At 35.9% G+C, this 18,172-nt stretch overlaps 1 protein-coding gene across 1 annotated transcript in view; it reads right to left on the bottom strand.

The window, feature by feature from the left end:
• Positions 1–2,964: 2,964 nt before the first annotated feature.
• Positions 2,965–18,172, bottom strand: part of LOC143255178 (transcription factor Sox-8-like) — a 44,985-nt gene continuing 29,777 nt past the window's right edge. Inside the window, exons 2-4 of the mRNA XM_076510432.1 lie at positions 14,479–14,664; positions 9,177–9,367; positions 2,965–7,475 (exon numbers count right to left, since the gene is read on the bottom strand). Coding sequence (XP_076366547.1) covers positions 6,682–7,475; positions 9,177–9,367; positions 14,479–14,664 — 1,171 coding nt within the window. The 3' untranslated portion in view covers positions 2,965–6,681. The remainder of the gene's footprint in view (positions 7,476–9,176; positions 9,368–14,478; positions 14,665–18,172) is intronic.

Here is an 18,172-nt window from a genome sequence, read left to right as displayed (position 1 = left end):
TAATTGCACTTAAAACTGATTGTTTATGTGAGGTTTTTCTTGATGTAAAGTTGACTGTTGTAAAAGATCTTCAGAAAATCGTACATTCCTTAACCTCTTAAAACGCTGACAGTTTTTATAAACATAATTTTCACAATAGGTAAATAAATGCACGACCTGTATTTACAGGCTAGTATGTTTTACTTACGGCTTCTTAAACGAGGTACTTAAATTAATATGAATTTGAATAAAATAAACATAAACCGACGGATTCTTTACGCATGTGTAATAAGCAGGTACGACACATCGTAATGAAATCAGAGAACTGAATGCCTTTATAACGTATACTTTAGCGAAATTTTCAGACACAGATGCCGTTATTACCGAGCAGTTTCTTTGTATATAAAACCATTACACAAACAACCAAATCATGATTACAAATACAAACAGAACTGCAGTTTAGAGTTTTTGCGTACAATCAAAGTTGTTAATAGGTTCGAGGTTTCGTCAGTTAATTATCATGTTATTTTTTAACACAACTACAAGAAAGTGTAACATGGTTTCAGGGAACCCTAAGAGCTTCAACACATAATTATGTGAATATGACGTTGTAGAACCAAAATAATGTTTATATTTTCTTGATTAAGAAGCGCTTGGAGATGTTTTTTTTTTGTCCATTGCATATCTTGCTTCAGTGAGCTCAAAATATTGTAGGAAAACGTCGTTAATAGCAACTGATGATTCGAAATATTCTAATCATTATAGGTTTTAGTATTTTTAGTACAGTAGTCAATTTGTTTGTTAGGATTTAGCACAAAGCTACACAATGGGCTATCTGTGCTGTATATTATTACGTAGCATGCAAATGAAAAAAAAAGTACTGATTTTGTTTTGGTCCATTTCCCTAGCAGTAAGGACAGGTGTTACTTACGTTAATTGGATGTTATTAATAAATTTTTGAGCAATTTATTCGAATTTAGCACAAAGCTACATAATGGGCTGTCTGTGCTCTGCCCAACACGGGTATCGAAATCTTAGCAGTATAAGCCCGCAGACATACTACTGTGCCGCTGGGGGAATAGGAGACATTTATATAAAATTTCCTTCATTACTGTACAAGTTGTTTGTTTTTTCCTGGAAAATATAGTTAATGTATTGTTGATCAGAAGTTATTAATTAATTTGAAGTGCAACAGGAGAACGTACAACGTTTACTCAACTTGCTGTTCCTGTCACTTGTACAATGTAAAAGCTTATCTGAAATTTTTCTTCCTTCATGTATGCTGACCGTCACATTATCTTTAAACTTCATTATGGGTTTTGTGTATTCTCGACAGTTTACTATGGATAATTAAATACAGGGTGTTTAAGTTAATTTTAGTTCTAAGCGATGAGAACTCCTGTACTTAACCCCACCCCACACACACTCTCAAGAAATTAAAAAACAGAAGAATCTGTATAAGAATCCTGTGAGATTTTCCAGTTCTGTCTGCTTCCCAATGGCACAGCGGCATGTCTAGCTTTGTGTTCAGCTACAAACAAACAAAACTCTGTTTTCTTTCCGTCACACCAAACATGTTCGCCTTTTCAGCCGTGGGCCCGTTATAATGTGACGGTCACTCCAACTATTCGTTGGTAAAAGAGTAGCCCAAGAGTTAGGGGTGGGTGGTGATGACCAGCTGCCTTCCTTCCAGACTTACACTGCTAACTTAGAAACGGCTAGCGCAGATAGTCCTCGTGTAGCTTTGCGCGGAATTCAAAACAAACCAAACCGTTTTTTTTTTATTACGCCACTCGTTGTGGGTGAATTAATCACGTGACTTCGGGTTTCTGGATGGACTAATTTCCTTTCACAAATGCACAGACAACAGTTCCTTTATGGCCTTAGAGGTTTATTTAAGATGTGAAAGACGTTTCCATTATTCTTTTGTATGTGTGATATTTATAATACATGCGGACGAATTGTGTATTTCAGTATTTTAATAAATTTGTTTATATCTGTACAGTCTTATCTGCTTTGGCCATTTATAATTTAAGCAGGTATTTCAACATGTTTGTTTTGAATTAAGTACAGTGCTATACAATGGGCTGTGTTATGCCCACCACGGGTATCGAAACCCAGTTTCTAGCGGTGTGAGTCTGCATAAAAAAGCGTTCAAACAATTAATACGAGCTGTGTGACATCACGTTCAATACCCAAGACCTATTCTTTCAGACCACATAATAACGTTGGATCTTAACTTACATTTCGAATGTATGAGGCTCGTTTCAGTCCCATCGAGTTTGTATTTTTTTACCCTGTACATTTGAATTTTGCTGTAGTTTTGGGACTGGAAACGGGCTCATTTTTAGAACTGTGTAAAAAAATAATCGTTGTTTTGTAAAATGTGAGTTTTTAAACATTGAACAATACGCAAATAGTTAATTTTAATACGTTATTCCTTCCAACGATGTATGAACGTATTTTCGATAGAACTAATAACTGGTGGTATTTACTTCTAAAACTAAATATCACTGGTACCTGATCTGTCTTAGCATAGTTTTCATACAGTAAATTTAACGTGTAGGTTAAACATAATGTTATTTGACTCCTCATATTTGCAATGTTCAAGAACCAAGGGTTTGAGAACCATTTTTTCCAAACTCTTGCTTCATAATGACGCACTTGATTGGTACTGTACACGATGACTGATTTCGGGTTGTGGTATATTTTTACAGAAACCAGTCTTGTTGGGTTGGAATTCTCTAACGCAGTGTTTGAGGTATATTCAGGGTTAGATATCAAATTCTGTATGTTGGTGACATTTTAGAATAATAATTATTCATCTTGGTAGAAATCTAAGACGGCGGTTTTTGTGTTTCAGTTTCTCTGGTAGAATTCTTAGAGATCTGTGTTTTGTAGTAGCTCATATTCGTTGAAATCATTATGTATTTCTGTATAAGAATTATACTTTTTTTTCCAGTCACAATAAATAGAGCGACTCTGTACATTTTCAAAACTTTATTTACAGTTTTTAACACTACATGTTTAGAAGTTTGATAAGTTTGATCGCATCGATCATCTATAATACCACGTAACGAAACAAAAGTTAACAGCTAGCAAATGAAACCTAGTTAACGCTATAATCTTTTCTGAATCGTTCTAAATACCTGTTCTTACTAAAGTACCCAATAATTTTAACTAGATTTTCATTAAACTGTTTGGTATTCTGGATTTTAATGGCACTTCATGCGACACGTGAGCTAAAGGCTTCAGTATTCAGACGGCATAACTATTTTTTTATTTTCAACAAAGGGATATCAACTAAAAAACAACAACTACATCCTGCTTAACCCTTAAACAGGGGGAATGTTGTAGGTAGCAGCATCAATTGATGATGGCCGCCGTTTAAGGGTTAAGGGGCTAATCTTAACCAATAGCAGAAATTGACTTGATCATAATGTTGTTATAGTTACAAGTACGGAATTTTTTCAACGGTCTTGAACTTTGGACCCGCAGCCTCGCATATTAGCCAATAGACCACACCCTGCTTTGTGTGAGAACTATAAAAAAAGTGTTATATTATGGCAACTTTATTCGTGTGTAATGCACATTGAATATTTTCATGTTTCTTAAAACTCGTGTTAATGACCAAAAAAATTGAACCTCTGGTTTGGGTTTTGAATTTCGCGCAAAGCTGTGCGAGGGCTATCTGCGTTAGCTGTTCCTAATTTAGGGGTGTAAGACTAGAGGGAAGGCAGCTAATCATCACCGCCCACCGCCAATTATTGAGCTACTATTTTACTCACTAATAGTGGGATTCACCTTCACATACTAACGTGGCACGTCTGCTCAAACACGAACATGTTTAGTGGTATAGAGAATCGAACCCGCGATATTCAGATTCTTAGTTCACTCGAGACTCTGATAATAAAAAATTCGATGGATGACATATGAATAATTAAAACTAGAAATATGTAGCAACGGAACGTAAACATGCTTATCCCATTCGAATTGATAATTTATCGGAAATGTTTTAAATTCAATGTGATTTTGTTTAAAATGCAAGAAGGATAACTTAACTAATTAATAGTAAATCAAGTTGGTTTGCTTTATATTTTAAAATTTCGAGACTCAGAATCGTGCTCATATGTGATTACTTCTTACAAAATGTCATTCTGATCCAGCGTATCAATGCGCGACGTCAAAATCCCAAGTGACACAGCGGTATGTCTGCCGACTTACAACACAAGAAGGCGGGTTTCGATAGTCGTGGTGGGGAGAGCACAGATAACCCATTATGTAGCTTCGCGCTTAACTTGAAACAAGCAAATAAAGCAAGGCCTTCAACTGACTAAAATTAACGCAAAAAAAAAGTTCGTTAATTTTCTGCTCTTATTTTCCGGCATATACTTGGAAGTCGTGACTTTTGCTTTTAAATAACATACTTGGAAATCGTGACCTTTGATTTCAAATAATATAATCTACAGTATCATTTGACTGACAAAATCGGAAAGAATTTAAAGAAAAATCTAAACAAATTGTAAATGACATTGTATTTATTTATCTTATGCGTTAAAAATAATTAAAGTATTTACCATAAATATGGTGATTGTGAAATGTCTCCCATATCAGACATAATTACGATTTACCAGAGTGAACAAAAATTATACGAAATCAAACAGCGGGAAAGTGCCTTAATCTGTTTGTGAATCCAATGTGCCAGCATTGGACATTACCAAATATTTTATTTCAAGATAAATGGTTATAAAGTCCAATGAGAACTTCTCTTATCTAAACAGACATATGAACAGTTACAAATCACTGAGTGGAAATAAAAATCGCTCTTTTGGGGAACTTTAGTCAGCTAGACATTTTTTTTTTCATTAAATGATATGGATATTTCCATATCACTTTCTATGGAAAGTGAATAATATAACCATACATAAGTGTTTGGTTTTTGTAAGAAAAATATATAAATATTCGTAAGAATTTTCGAATTTTTCTAACTTAAATGAAACGGGTTTCTAACACCAAAGTAAATGAGTAATTCGACTCAAATTTCCTTCTTCCTTCACAAATACGTGACTTAACACTGAATTACATATTTATATTTAATGATTTTTTTAAATTATTGGTAGAGCTACATAGCATTATAGTTTTGGACTTCAACAATATTTCATCGTATGCACCTTGCCTGTTGCAAAAGACAACAATTCATGTAGCCTGCGACAAATAATACACAACTAATTTTTTGAGTAATACCTGAAGTTGACACAAATGTTTCATGTTACACTGAAAATACTCTTACCACGATACTATCCTCACTTATACTTTGATTTCCAATAAAATATAAAGCGTGAAAAAATATACTGGAAAATATAAGGACAAGATGATTAACACCAAATATACAAACAGTTCAGCAAACTCTCCGATTCCTATAATAATAGTTTCATAAAATGTGCATATTACAAAGAAACTATTAATTCTGATAACTATATGAATAGCTTAACAATTGTACTTACCATATGAATACGTATTTATATATATTGATTGTTTCTGTGATTATTAACAAGGAATTCGATGTGTTAGCTTACACACACACACAAGGAATGAAAATATTATATTCATATATATATTATTCGTTATAAAGTTTTAAGCGTAGAACGTTTTAATAGGAAGTAGGAGTCTTTCCAACTGTTTTTTATTTAGAACATGAATGATAGAAAACAGATTCAGTATAGTAACACTTTAGACAATTTGTGGTACATCTATTGTAAGTCCAACAGAGGAACTTGAACATCAGAATAATAAGGCTTACAACCCTACCCACTCTGTTTACTTCATCCAAAACACCTTCAAGGTACTTTTTATCTAACATTTATAAATAGTTGTAAACAGTTGTAAAGTACGAGTTCAGAATGTAGTTAGTTATCGTTGCGGAAAGTGTAATTTTAACATACTCAAGTATTCTGTCGTAATCAATAAAGGTTATTATTGTGGAAAGCGTAATTTTAACGTGTGTAAGTATTCTATTGAAATTAGGATCATTGGTGTGGAATGCATAATTTTAACGTTCTTAAGTATTGTATTGAAACCAATTACGGATACTGCTGTGGAAAGCATGATTTTAAGGTGTTAAATTATTTACTGTGTTTTTATGGAGACGTGTTAATGGCAGATAAAAAATGTTAATCGTAATTAAGTGTATGAGTAACTTTTGGTTTGTACACGAAACTTAACAACCTTTGGCTGCTACATAAAAAGAAATGTAAGTGAAACCAGATGAAAGTATTTTGCTATATTTCTGTAAATGTGAAATTAGTTACCGACAAAAAGAGAGAAAAAATTGCACACTAATTTATAAACATAAAATTTCCATTTTAAAGCACAAAATATTATTGCACAAATCATAACGTTAATAATACCCACTTCAGTGTAGCCATCCTGCTTAAGGCACTTAGATTTAATTATACACACAATTTACAAAAAAGCTAACCCAGTATAAAAATAGTAATTCGTGCGTATTATTCCAAACGTGTTTGTTCGACACTAATTCACCCCAGTCGTTACTTTTATTAATAAGAGTACTTAAAGATAATATGTAATTTTAGTTGCAATCTATTTCAGTGGCTTATCAATAAAACTAGACAAAGGGGGGATATGTTGGTCTTTGGCAGCAATTCAGTGGAACATCTTGGAGAGCTGAAGATGATTCCTCAATTAAACGTATGATGACCATACTTCCTCGTAGATGCCCATTCCTCTGTAAATGGATTTTGGACCAGACGAAGAAGGGTACTGGTACGTTGACATCACAGAACCTTCTTGGCTGCTATAGTAACCGTATGGAGATGTGCTGACAGGAGCCAGTGGTGGAAGACTGCCGTAACCATTGGGAGATGTACTGAAAGGAGTGTCTTCTACAAAGTTGCAATGGGTATTCATGTTCTGGAGATCAACAGCATTTCCCATGAGAACAGAAGTGGAGGTTCGACCACGTGGTTTCACAACCGGCGTGAGTTCTTGGAACTTGACGGAATCTTCTTGACCGCCTTTACTACTGTTACTGCTACTGTCCGAACAAGAGTAGCTTGCCAACGGGCTGGTGGAATAGCGGCTCGTTATGGTGTTACAGCCTTGGAGTGGAGTCAGAACACCTATTTTGGTACCAGTACCAGTGGACAGGCGGGCGGGCACTGGATCGAATGTTTGCTGACCTGAACTGTTTGGTGTGACGAGACACTGAGTTCCATAGATTCCCGTTTCTATCGCAGAAGACGTGGTTGTTATGGACGGCAAGGATTTAGGGATCCAGTTGGGACTGTAAGCATTTACTGAATTATCTGGTGTTTGTGTGTTTTGATTAGCGAGTGTGTTTCTGAAGGAAGGAAAAGGACGGCTTTGTAGAGGGAGATATTGATCAAGTTCGGACTCGTCGAAATTACCGATGGCCTCAGTCGAGAGCTGACCAACGTCAACATGACTGAAGTCGATCGGCTGCCCTTCCTGTTCACCTGAAGGAAAAAGGTGTCACTTATAACAGTCGAAGGTTATGATTGACCCAAATTTTATTCCAACAACAAAGACCATTTTCCAAATCATTGTAGCATTAACTATAATTTTAATAAATATTCACTGTTAGGTAAAAACAAACAAACCAAAAATTCGCGGCTACAGACAATTTCTACTTTAGACGTATAGTCGTGTGTGTGTATATATATATATATATATGTCCACATTTCTAAATTACACTATGTGACAAAATTTTTACTTTTCCTTGTTCCTGCGCAGAAAGTGTTATTTCCCAATTGCTTTTGTGACCTGGGAGCGTATAACGAAAACATGATGGGAGACTATATTTAGGGGCTGATACATGAAAGTGATTTACATTACAGTCCCAAATCTCGAAAAATTACTCACTTCTAAACATTTTTGTTCAGTTTTGTATAACTTTAGTATAAATACATGTAAATCGTGATTCATATGTTGTTTTATTCAGACCTTATGCAAATGAAAATGTGCAAATTTGCCCGTTTTTACATAGAAAATATGTTAATTTCTAAATTTCATTATCCAGGTCACAAAAACAAAGTTTGAAGGGAATAATGGCCATTTTCTGTACTTTTACAACATTAGTAATTAAGAAATAACACATACTATCCAGGAACAAAATTTGTGTTACATGGTGTTATATGTTTGTTAACCTTCACTTATAAAGTGTGTTTTGTAACTTATGAGTACAAAACCCAACCAGTTGAAAAAGTTACATAATGGATTGTTTGTTTGGTTTGTTTTTGAATTTCGTGCAAAGCTACACGAAAACTATCTGCGCTAGCCGTCCCTAATTTAGCAGTGTAAGACTAGAGGGAAGGCAGCTAGTCATCACCACCCACCATCAACTTTTGGGCTACTCTTTTACCAACGAATAGTGGGATTGATCGTAACATTATAACTCCCCCACGGCTGAAAGGGCGAGCATGTCTGGTGCGACGGGGATTCGAACCCACGCCCCTGGGATTACGGGTGGAGTGCCTCAGCTACCTGGCCGCGCCGGGCCTATATTATGGAACTCCGAATATTGAAATCGGTTATTAGTGCTGTATCATTTTTTGAGTATGTGTTCATAAAGAGTAACAAAATACAATTGAAGTTGAAATAATTAGATATTAATTTACTGCTTCTAAATTCTAATAATTTGTGAGTTAATGAAAGGAAGAACGTGTCAGTCACGCTTCATCCGTCGTATCCATAACCCACGTGACCTTTCGACCAAAACCAGACTTGAATACGACAGACATAGTAAAGGCCTAGGTGTGATAGATACATCATAAATTAAGAACTGTCGTGTTGTGGGCTAGATTAAGTAAATAAATTGTATTTGTTATATATTTTTTATTTAAAGTCATATTCAACTCTAAATTTTGATAAGTATTTTTTCTTTACTTATTTGAAACACCAATTACTTATTATAGTCATTTTATTTATTAATAACTGGAAACTGGCAAACAAGAAATAATTATTGTTTCTGACACACGGATCGGGTTAACCTCAGCATTGTCCTGCAGCTGCACAGCGGAGCACCGCTACAAACTGAGTTTCGATACCCGTGGTGGACTGAGCTCAGATAGCCCATTGTATGGCTTTGTGATTAATTCCAAACAAACCAAACCACAGCATCAACGGGAGAAAAATACATTAATTGATAAGAGATTTACCTTGCTTGGGAAGGTGAACACGTCGCCGACTGTCAACCACCCGTCTTCTTCCCACCGAAGAATCTCTTTGATTTGGAGTTGTTGGAGGAGTTGGTGGACCCTGAGTGGAGGACGGTGAAGGAGTTTGTTGAGGACTATGAGCTGCAGGACTCTGATCACCAGTGGGGCTCTCTTTCTCTGACTTTAGTGACCTATTCACAACGTTTAATACACAAATTAATGAAATCTGATACGTTTAAATCTTGTATCACTTCTCAAAATGTGAATGAGTAAGTTATTTTACTTGCTATTTAAATCTTGTATCACTTCTCAAAATTTGAATAAGTAAGTTATTTTACTTGCTATTTAAATCTTGTATCACTTTTCAAAATGTGAATGAGTAAGTTATTTTACTTGCTATTTAAATCTTGTATTACTTTTCAAAATGTGAATGAGTAAGTTATTTTACTTGCTATTTAAATCTTGTATTACTTTTCAAAATGTGAATGAGTAAGTTATTTTACTTGCTATTTAAATCTTGTATTACTTTTCAAAATGTGAATGAGTAAGTTATTTTACTTGCTATTTCCACTCGATTTATAAGCATTGGTAAATCTGTGCAAACATCAGAATACGTTAGGGAATATATCTTGTATCAAAGTAAAATTTAGTTACGGCCAAAGAATAAAGTTCGAGGTTAAGATACCAGAAATGTTTATTTTATTATTTCTGTTGTTTTTTACTAGAACCCGCTCCGGAAGCAAAATGTAGGCCAAGAATATTTAGTAAATCATGCCGCTAATCAACCGTAATAACAAAATTTCTGAACTTTATTTACGGTTTAACTTGAATATTTACAAATTTTTAAAATTAATTTAAGTAATCGAACGATGTTAGTTGTTTTGTATATTTAAATTTTCAACCCGTGTAGTAAATCTCAACCTAACTATTGCGTAAAAACTAATGTACGTTTTCCTGCAGTTATCATAAGTGTTTTATGTTTTACTGAAAAAAAAAGCTTTTGAATTTAATTGTATTCTGTGAAAAGAAACAAGCTGCACCTGTCTGTCATTCTGAGGTTAATACATCAATTAACACGTTAATGAGACATGCTTGGAAGTGAAGTTCAAAAGATACGTTAGTATATTCGATTCATTTGCAATAGTTGTATGTATAAGATATTCTCAGGATCTCGTACAGTATCAGATTCAAACTGACTTTTCACAAGCTAAACTGGTATTCCAGATGGTATTCCAATGCTGACAGTTTTTGTTTGCAGGTAATCTCCAAGCTACACAATGGTTATCTATGCTGTGCCCGCCACCAGTATCGAAACCAGGTTTTTAACGTTATAAGTCTTCAGAGTTACAAACAAAGTACGAACGAATGGCGTTAAGATTAGTTACTCAATAAACTTAAAAGCCACGAAATAAATTACTATAGTCCATGAGGCGTTCGTGGTTTAGGGGAGTGGTTCCATCTATATTTGTTCAACTTGAACTTGCTGGTTATTGTTTGCCCTGTCTAACAGTTAACTTGTAAAGCTGTATTTGAGAAAGCTGACGTAAAGACATAACGACTGAGAAACAAAGTTCGCTGCTAATAATGCATGAGAATGATAAATATTAACAATATAGAATAATGGATAGTATAAACAAAGAGACTTGTATAATGAACAGTATCTTTTAAGTACATTAGCGGATAGTATGTCTTAACTGTTACTCAAGGATTTAAATCTTGAGTCCTGTTGGTCAGATGCGAATGTCACAAGAACTGATGGTTTTGACTACCTGCCTTTTCTCTCTCTTTTTTCTGTCGTTTCAAAGTTAGGGACAGGTAGCGCTGGTATAACTTAGCGTGAAATTGAATAAGACGAAACGTTTTCAATTTAATTTTTCGGGTAAAAACTTTCATATTCTGTAACTAAACAAGTTAAAAAAGAAAACATACTCAACTAACTACGGCAATGATAGCAAAGCCGTGTGTGCTAAGTTTACAATTTGCAAAAGATCGACCTATATGTGTGTGTGTGTGTGTATATGGAAACGTGAAGGTCAGTGTTAAACGACAAGGTATACAAAATTTGTTTTAAGTAACTAAGAGGTTTAGCAGGATACCGTAAGTGTATCCTTTATTAGCCTAGCAAAGAAGTACCTTAGTTATATAGAAGAAAATTAATAACCATATATACCATTCATCTCATCTTAAAAACATAATTTAAGCAAGGGCAAGCAAAAAATTTCTGGTGTTAAAAGTTGCTTTAAATGCAACGTTTATTCTATTCAGGACATGAGTTTAAAGAGGAGTTAAAAACAGTTGTGTCTAAATACTAGCACCCTCTAGTGCCTGACCTCTGGGCTTATGGAATATGGTACAGTTTAGTCTTACAGATATGTGACGTTTTGCCCTTGTGTCTGGTCTGTTTCAGTCACTGGACGTCGTTTTTGTTTTTGCTTTTCTTATAATCTTTATATATATATATTAGCCATGACTTTACTGGGTCGCACATCCGGCGCTCCCTAGCTAGAGAAATTTGTCGACGCTGATTACATTTCGCCGCATATGAAAGATAGGTATGGTTTATGTTTATAACGAACATGAAACCTGTTTCCCATTAAACAGTTCGAGTTGAATGTTTAAAACTTACGATCTATTTCCAGTATTGATCTAAGATACCTATACGCATGGATCACATGGCTTTGTAATAGAATCTGATCTGTTTTGTTCCATAATTAATTTATTTCTTACACATTGTCTACAAGGACCTTGAAAAGAGCAAAAGGTTACAAACTTCTAGTTTAGTTTCCTATGATAATGTGTAACAGTATTAGTTCCATATTTGAGTCATGAAAGACATGATTTTTTTACTTATTTTTTTACCTCAGCAATATTTCTTAAGTAGTTTTTTATACGTTCTGCAGGTTTTTCCTAAAGCAGGTTTCCTAACTTGGATGCAGTTTTGCTTGAACATATTAGAAAAGGGGCGAGAGGAGTCTTGGGGACGTTTCCTACAACACTGAAGAATTTCTGGACTCGTCTCTTCCAGGCCCGACATGGTCAGGCGGTTAAAGCAGTCAACTCGTAGTTTGAGGATCGCGGGTTTGAATCCTCGTCACATCAAACATGCTTGCCCTTTCAGCCGTGAGAGCGTTATAATGTTAGGTCAATCCCACTAAGGCCCGGCATGGCTAGGTGGTTAAGGTAATCGACTCGTAATATGAGGATCGTGGGTTCGAATCTGCGTTACACCACACACGCCTTTTCAGCCGTGGGGAACTATAAGGTGACGGAGAATCCCACTATTCGTTGGCAAAAGAGTAGCCCAAGAGTTGGCGGTAGATGTTGATGATCAGCTGTCTTCCCTCTAGTCTTACACTAGAAAATTAGAGATGGCTAGCGCAGATAACCCTCATGTAGCTTTACACAAAATTCAAACAATCCAACCCGATCCCACTGTTGGTTGGTAAAAGAATAGCCGAAGAGTTGGCGGTGTGTAGTGATGACTAGCTGCCTTTCCTCTCGGAACAGCTAGCACAGGTAGCCCTCGTGTAGTTTTGCGCTAAATTCAAACCAAACCAAACCATCTATTCCAATTACAAAATGTGTTGGAATGAATGATGAACTGAGAAGTTTTCACACCCCCCAACAACTCCGAATTATTGTTCTACATATTTTCTTTATTCACATTGGCTGAAGTGTTATGGAAGCTACACGGAAACTATGAATCGTTGGAAATAACAAGGAATGTTATAAATGCTCTCATCTAGCGCAAGCAGAAAGTATTATAACCCAAACACCTGACAACTACATTTGTATAGCTATGCCAAGAATGAAGCCTGGGAATGACGAAAAATGGGATTCATGAAAAAATGCAATTATTTAGACATGTACAGATAGGTGATCACCAGAAATTGTAAACTTGTTTCTTTGTTTTTGAATTTTGCACAATGCTACACGAGGGCAATCTTCCATAGCCGTCCCTAATTTAGCAGTGTAAGACTAGAGGGAAGACAGCTAGTCATCGTCATCCACCACCAACACTTGGGCTACTCTTATACCAACGAATAGTGGTATACACTGTCACATTACTACGCCCCCATGCTGAAAGGGCGAGCTAGTTGGTGTAACGGGGATGTTAGCAGCTGATCCTGTAAGCTTAAACTTGGAAATTATGCTTTGAACAGTATATTTCTGCACATTAAGTTGTGTAGCAATACCGGAAAGGGACACACGAGACTTGTATTTTACAATAATTCGGTTTTTTCAAATGACTGGACAGTTGTTTTCTGTTCGCCATGATGACCAAGCAGATAATGACGGAGACGGCGCTAAATTGCCGGAAATACATTTTTTTGCTGGCTAAATTTCAATAATTATGAACCCAGTGTCTAGTTCTGGAATGGTACAATGTAGTTTATTCGCCAAACTGAACAAAATTGTTACGGGAATATCAGTCTTTTCACACGTTCTGAACTGTACGAACACTTTCTGCTGCTGCTATTTTTGGTTATTTGTTTATAAACAGTTTATTTGTCGTTTAATTTACATAAGAAATTATGTAGATGTGTGTTAGTATAATATTGATAATATATGACACTTCTATTAGCCTAATCGTGATACTTTTTAAGTTATGAGCAAAAAACCACTCGGGACGCAGGGGACGAACACTTTTGTCGTAACTGTGTATTTGTTCAGCTTAGTAAAGTAAAATATGGCGAAATATTATCCATATTGAATTCTCACAAGTTTGGTCAATAATTAGCTGATTCATGTTCAAGAAAACATTCCTGTTTTTTCTTTCTGTTTCTTTTGATTGATAACAAAATCCATTGAATTTTAGACCCGCATTACTGTATCTACTTAATAGACTTCGTTATTGTTTTTATATTACTGTCTATGTATATTTGATGACTAAAATCCGTTACATTCTAAATTAATATTAAGGTGTTCAATTCCTACCTTAAACATCCTTATCCAGTTGTATGTGTACAATATGAAGAAATTTTAGACTCAATTCAATTTTCCGTTTAAATTACAAATTTATTATTTGATGAAATAGAAAATCACGTTAGGCTTAAATGCTCTGATTTAAAACTTTGTGCTTCAGTATATTATTAAGCCTTCTTTATATTTCCAAGTTACAAATGAAAGCTAGAAGTTAAATTTAATTCAGTGTAACATTATTTTAGCGAAAGATTGAAATAAGGTACGGCTTAACAGTAATGAAATTCGGGTTTCGAGAACCGCAGTGGGCAGAGCATGCGTATTGATGAAGAAACACAGTAATTATTTTTTGATTATTGACAAGTAAAACTCTGTTTACCTGAACACGACTGTTGCGCCCTGTACTCCAACGACGTTCTCTACAGTAGGGTTGTTAACATGAATGCCTTTCATGGGTTTTCTTCGCCTGGGTTGGTATTTATAGTCTGGATGTTCCTTCTTATGAATTATTCTCAGTCGTTCGGCTTCCTCAACAAATGGCCTTTTTTCTTCGTCTCTCAGAACTCTTTCGTCCAAAGAAAAAAACATTGTTAAATTTGAAAAAGCTAAAATGTTGAATACAAATAATAAAAATGTCGTAACTTCATAATAAGGTTTGTGGAGTTACCTTTTGCGTCACATTCGTTGATCTTATACTGAGAAATAGGAGTTTGTTTGTTTTGAATTTCGCGTAAAGCTACACGAAGGCCATCTGCGCTAGCCATCCCTAATTTAGCAGTGTAAGACTAGAGGGAAGGCATCTTGTCGTCACCACCAACTTTTAGGCCACTCTTTTACCAACGAATATTGGGATTGACTGTCACATTATAACGCCAGCACGGCTATTAGTGCGAACGTGCTTGGTGTGATAGGTATTCGAACCCCGACCCTTAGATTGCGAGCAAATCGCCCCTAACCACCTGGCCATGCCGAAGCTAGATAACAGTAACAAAATTTATTTGGGAAGAAATGTCGATTCTGTATGGTGCTTAACACTTTGTTACATTTCCGGCACTAAGGAAACAATATTGATTGTGATTTAATTTGGAAACAAAGACGTATGAGCATATTATACAAATAGTGTGTAAACTATTTCACTTTTTATACTCGTGTCGCATAGCCACACACTGACTGATTCGCTGTGTTTAGATGTCTGTGATTTTCAGTTTTTGGACCAGAGGGAAGGCAGTTGACATTACCCACCAATAAATCTCGCGCCACTCTTGTCTGTCAGCACGGTGAGATTTGACCATTACTGTTTGTTACGATATTGTCCTTCTGGTACTTCGTTTTCCTGTATTATGTTATATGAACTTTATTTATATCTAATTTCCTTTCTGAAATTTACTTACCCCAATGTAAACATAACAACTTGCTGTTTAATACTGGTAATCAATAAAACATTGATTTAGAAAGAGTTTTTTTTTTTCTTACTGGCAACATATTACATTCTTCCTTCGCTTCCCTCTGTTTATTCGTTCTCTCTCACATTCTCCGATCTTCTTTCCTTTCTTTTGTTGAATTCCTGCCTTTTATATTTCTTTCTAAAACTCACGCTAAACCGACCCCATTCTTTTTTACCTTGTGCCCGTTTCCCGTTTATTGCGTTGTAATGTTTCATAAATTAAAGAGGTGCTGTAGTCTTCATGCTAGATTGAAATTCTAAAGGTAGCTGCTATACACGCCTACTTTAATTATTTTCTCTTCCACGGGGGGGAAAACATTAACTCTACGGATTTACAGCACTAAAATCAGGGATTCGATTTACTTCAGCAGACAGAGCAGATAGCCTAATGTAGCTTTTGCTGTGAAACATACACACACTAATCATTTTCTAATGACTCAGAGTATTGCAATTTTCTAATCTCTTAGAGACTGACCAAATGCCAGCCGCTTTCTTACACTGTTTTAACTTAAACCTAACTTCATTCTACTCTTATATAAGAAAGCCAACGGTCTCAAAGTGCGGAGCACGTTTTTGCAGTAACGGAATGAGAACCACAAATCCTTTAATTTATTGTCCGAAACAATAATTTTTGAGACACCTATCTCATAAACCAAAGGAGTTGAAATGATAACCAACTGTTATGAAAGGAAAGCAAAATATATCACGAAACACCTGTATGGGTTCTACCGGTAAGAGTAACCTCAAACGTCGATAAATTCATTGTGCGGCGCTAATTTTGACTCATATTGAACGAGTACATTGTTACACCTTCGAATGAACAAATACATGTTTAATACTAAAGTCCTTTCTCAGACAGTTTTATGATCAAGATGTGGAGAGATAATAGCAAGGTTTATTTTGTTCGGTGATTCTATCCCAGTTGAGCCAAATGTGTCAATTGTTTATTCTTTAAAACTAGGAATATTTCTTTTGTTCACCTGCGTTGACGGTACAGGTGTGATTTGTTTGTTAGTACACCTTGCCGAAAATTTATGCACATCGTGGGATAATTTGCCGGGTGTGGTTACCACTGAAATGTTCCCAGTTTCAACTGTTTTTGTATTTCGCGCAAAGCTACACGAGGACTATCTGCGTTAGCCGTCCCTAATTTAGCAATGTAAGACTAGAGAGAAGGCAGCTAGTCATCACATCTCACCGCCAACTCTTGGACTATTCTTTTACCAACGAAGAGTAGGATTCACCGTCACATTATAACGCACCCACGTAGGGAGGTATTTTGTTCTTGGCGAAAACGAAGTGTACAGAAATAATTGCTGTACTGCAGTTTACATCTAATGAACGAAACACAATTACGAAACATGTTGAACCTTCAGAAGTAGATATTGTTTGTTTTTAATGTGAGTTCAATTAGTATTGTACTAAATGATAAATAAGTGCAGTTCAAGGTTTGTAGTGATGTATACTAGTGTGTGTTATAATGTCTTCCTATGCAGGTGTCTTACTTCGTATATTATAACAACTTGTGCCAGTTATTGTATAATTCACCTAACTCTTTTTTTTTTTTCACGGTAACATATCCTTAACTTCGTGATGACGTTGTTTGTTTGTTTTTTAATTTCGCGCAAAGCTACTCGAAGACTATCTGCGCTAGCCGTACCTAATATAGCAGTGTAAGACAAGAGGGAAGGAGGCTAGTCATCACCACTCACCGCCAATTCTTGGGCTACTCTTTTACCAACGAATAGTGGGATTGACCGTCACATTATAATACACCACGGCTGAAAGGACGAGCATGTTTTTAACCGGATCTGGCAGGAGAATGTTGTCCTACGTTTCTCTAAGCCTGGGAAGGATCCCACGATTCCTTCAAACTACTGTCCAATTGATTTGACGAGCTGTCTCTGTACGACCTTAGAGAGGATGGTTAATTCTCGTCTTGTTTGGTTCCTCGAATCAAACAATCTCCTCTCGCTTACTCAGTGTGAGGTCCGACGACAACACTCTACCATGGACCACCTGATTGGATTTGAAACGTCAATCAGAGAAGCCTTTCTCAAACGACATCTTTTACCAGTATTCTTTGACTCTGAGAAGGCTTATGATACAACATGGAGGTATGGCATTTTGCAAAACCTCCATTTATATGCGTTACGTGGTCATTTGCCCATTTTATTAAAAACTTTTTATTGGACAGGCTCCAAGTTCGTTTGGGGTCGACACTTTCCCGTTTTTCTACAGGAACTTGGAGTCCCTAAGGGCTGTGTTTTGAGTGTCACACTTTTCAGTATAATGATTAATGCCATCACTAAATCACTCCCTCTTACTGTTGCAAACAGGCTCTATGTCGACCACTTTCTCATCTCATGTCAGTTGTCGAACATGAGGTATATTAAGCGGCAGCTAAAGACTGCCCTCAATCATTTACTGAAGTGGACCACAGCAAACGGTTTTAACTTCTCTCTCTCTAAAATCGTTTGCATGCACTTTTGCCGCCAATGAGGTATTCACCCTGATCCTGAAATTCGTATCGGCGCTACCTGTGGTCCCTGAGACAAAGTTCTTGGGGCTTATCTTTGACTGTAAGCTGACCTTTATACAACACATCAAGTAGCTATAGGTCAAATAT

This window comes from Tachypleus tridentatus, chromosome 7 (assembly GCF_004210375.1).
Source record: "Tachypleus tridentatus isolate NWPU-2018 chromosome 7, ASM421037v1, whole genome shotgun sequence".
NCBI lineage: Eukaryota > Metazoa > Arthropoda > Merostomata > Xiphosura > Limulidae > Tachypleus > Tachypleus tridentatus.
The sequence above is the reverse complement of the archived record's forward strand: the minus strand, read 5'-3'. Positions and strand labels throughout refer to the sequence as shown.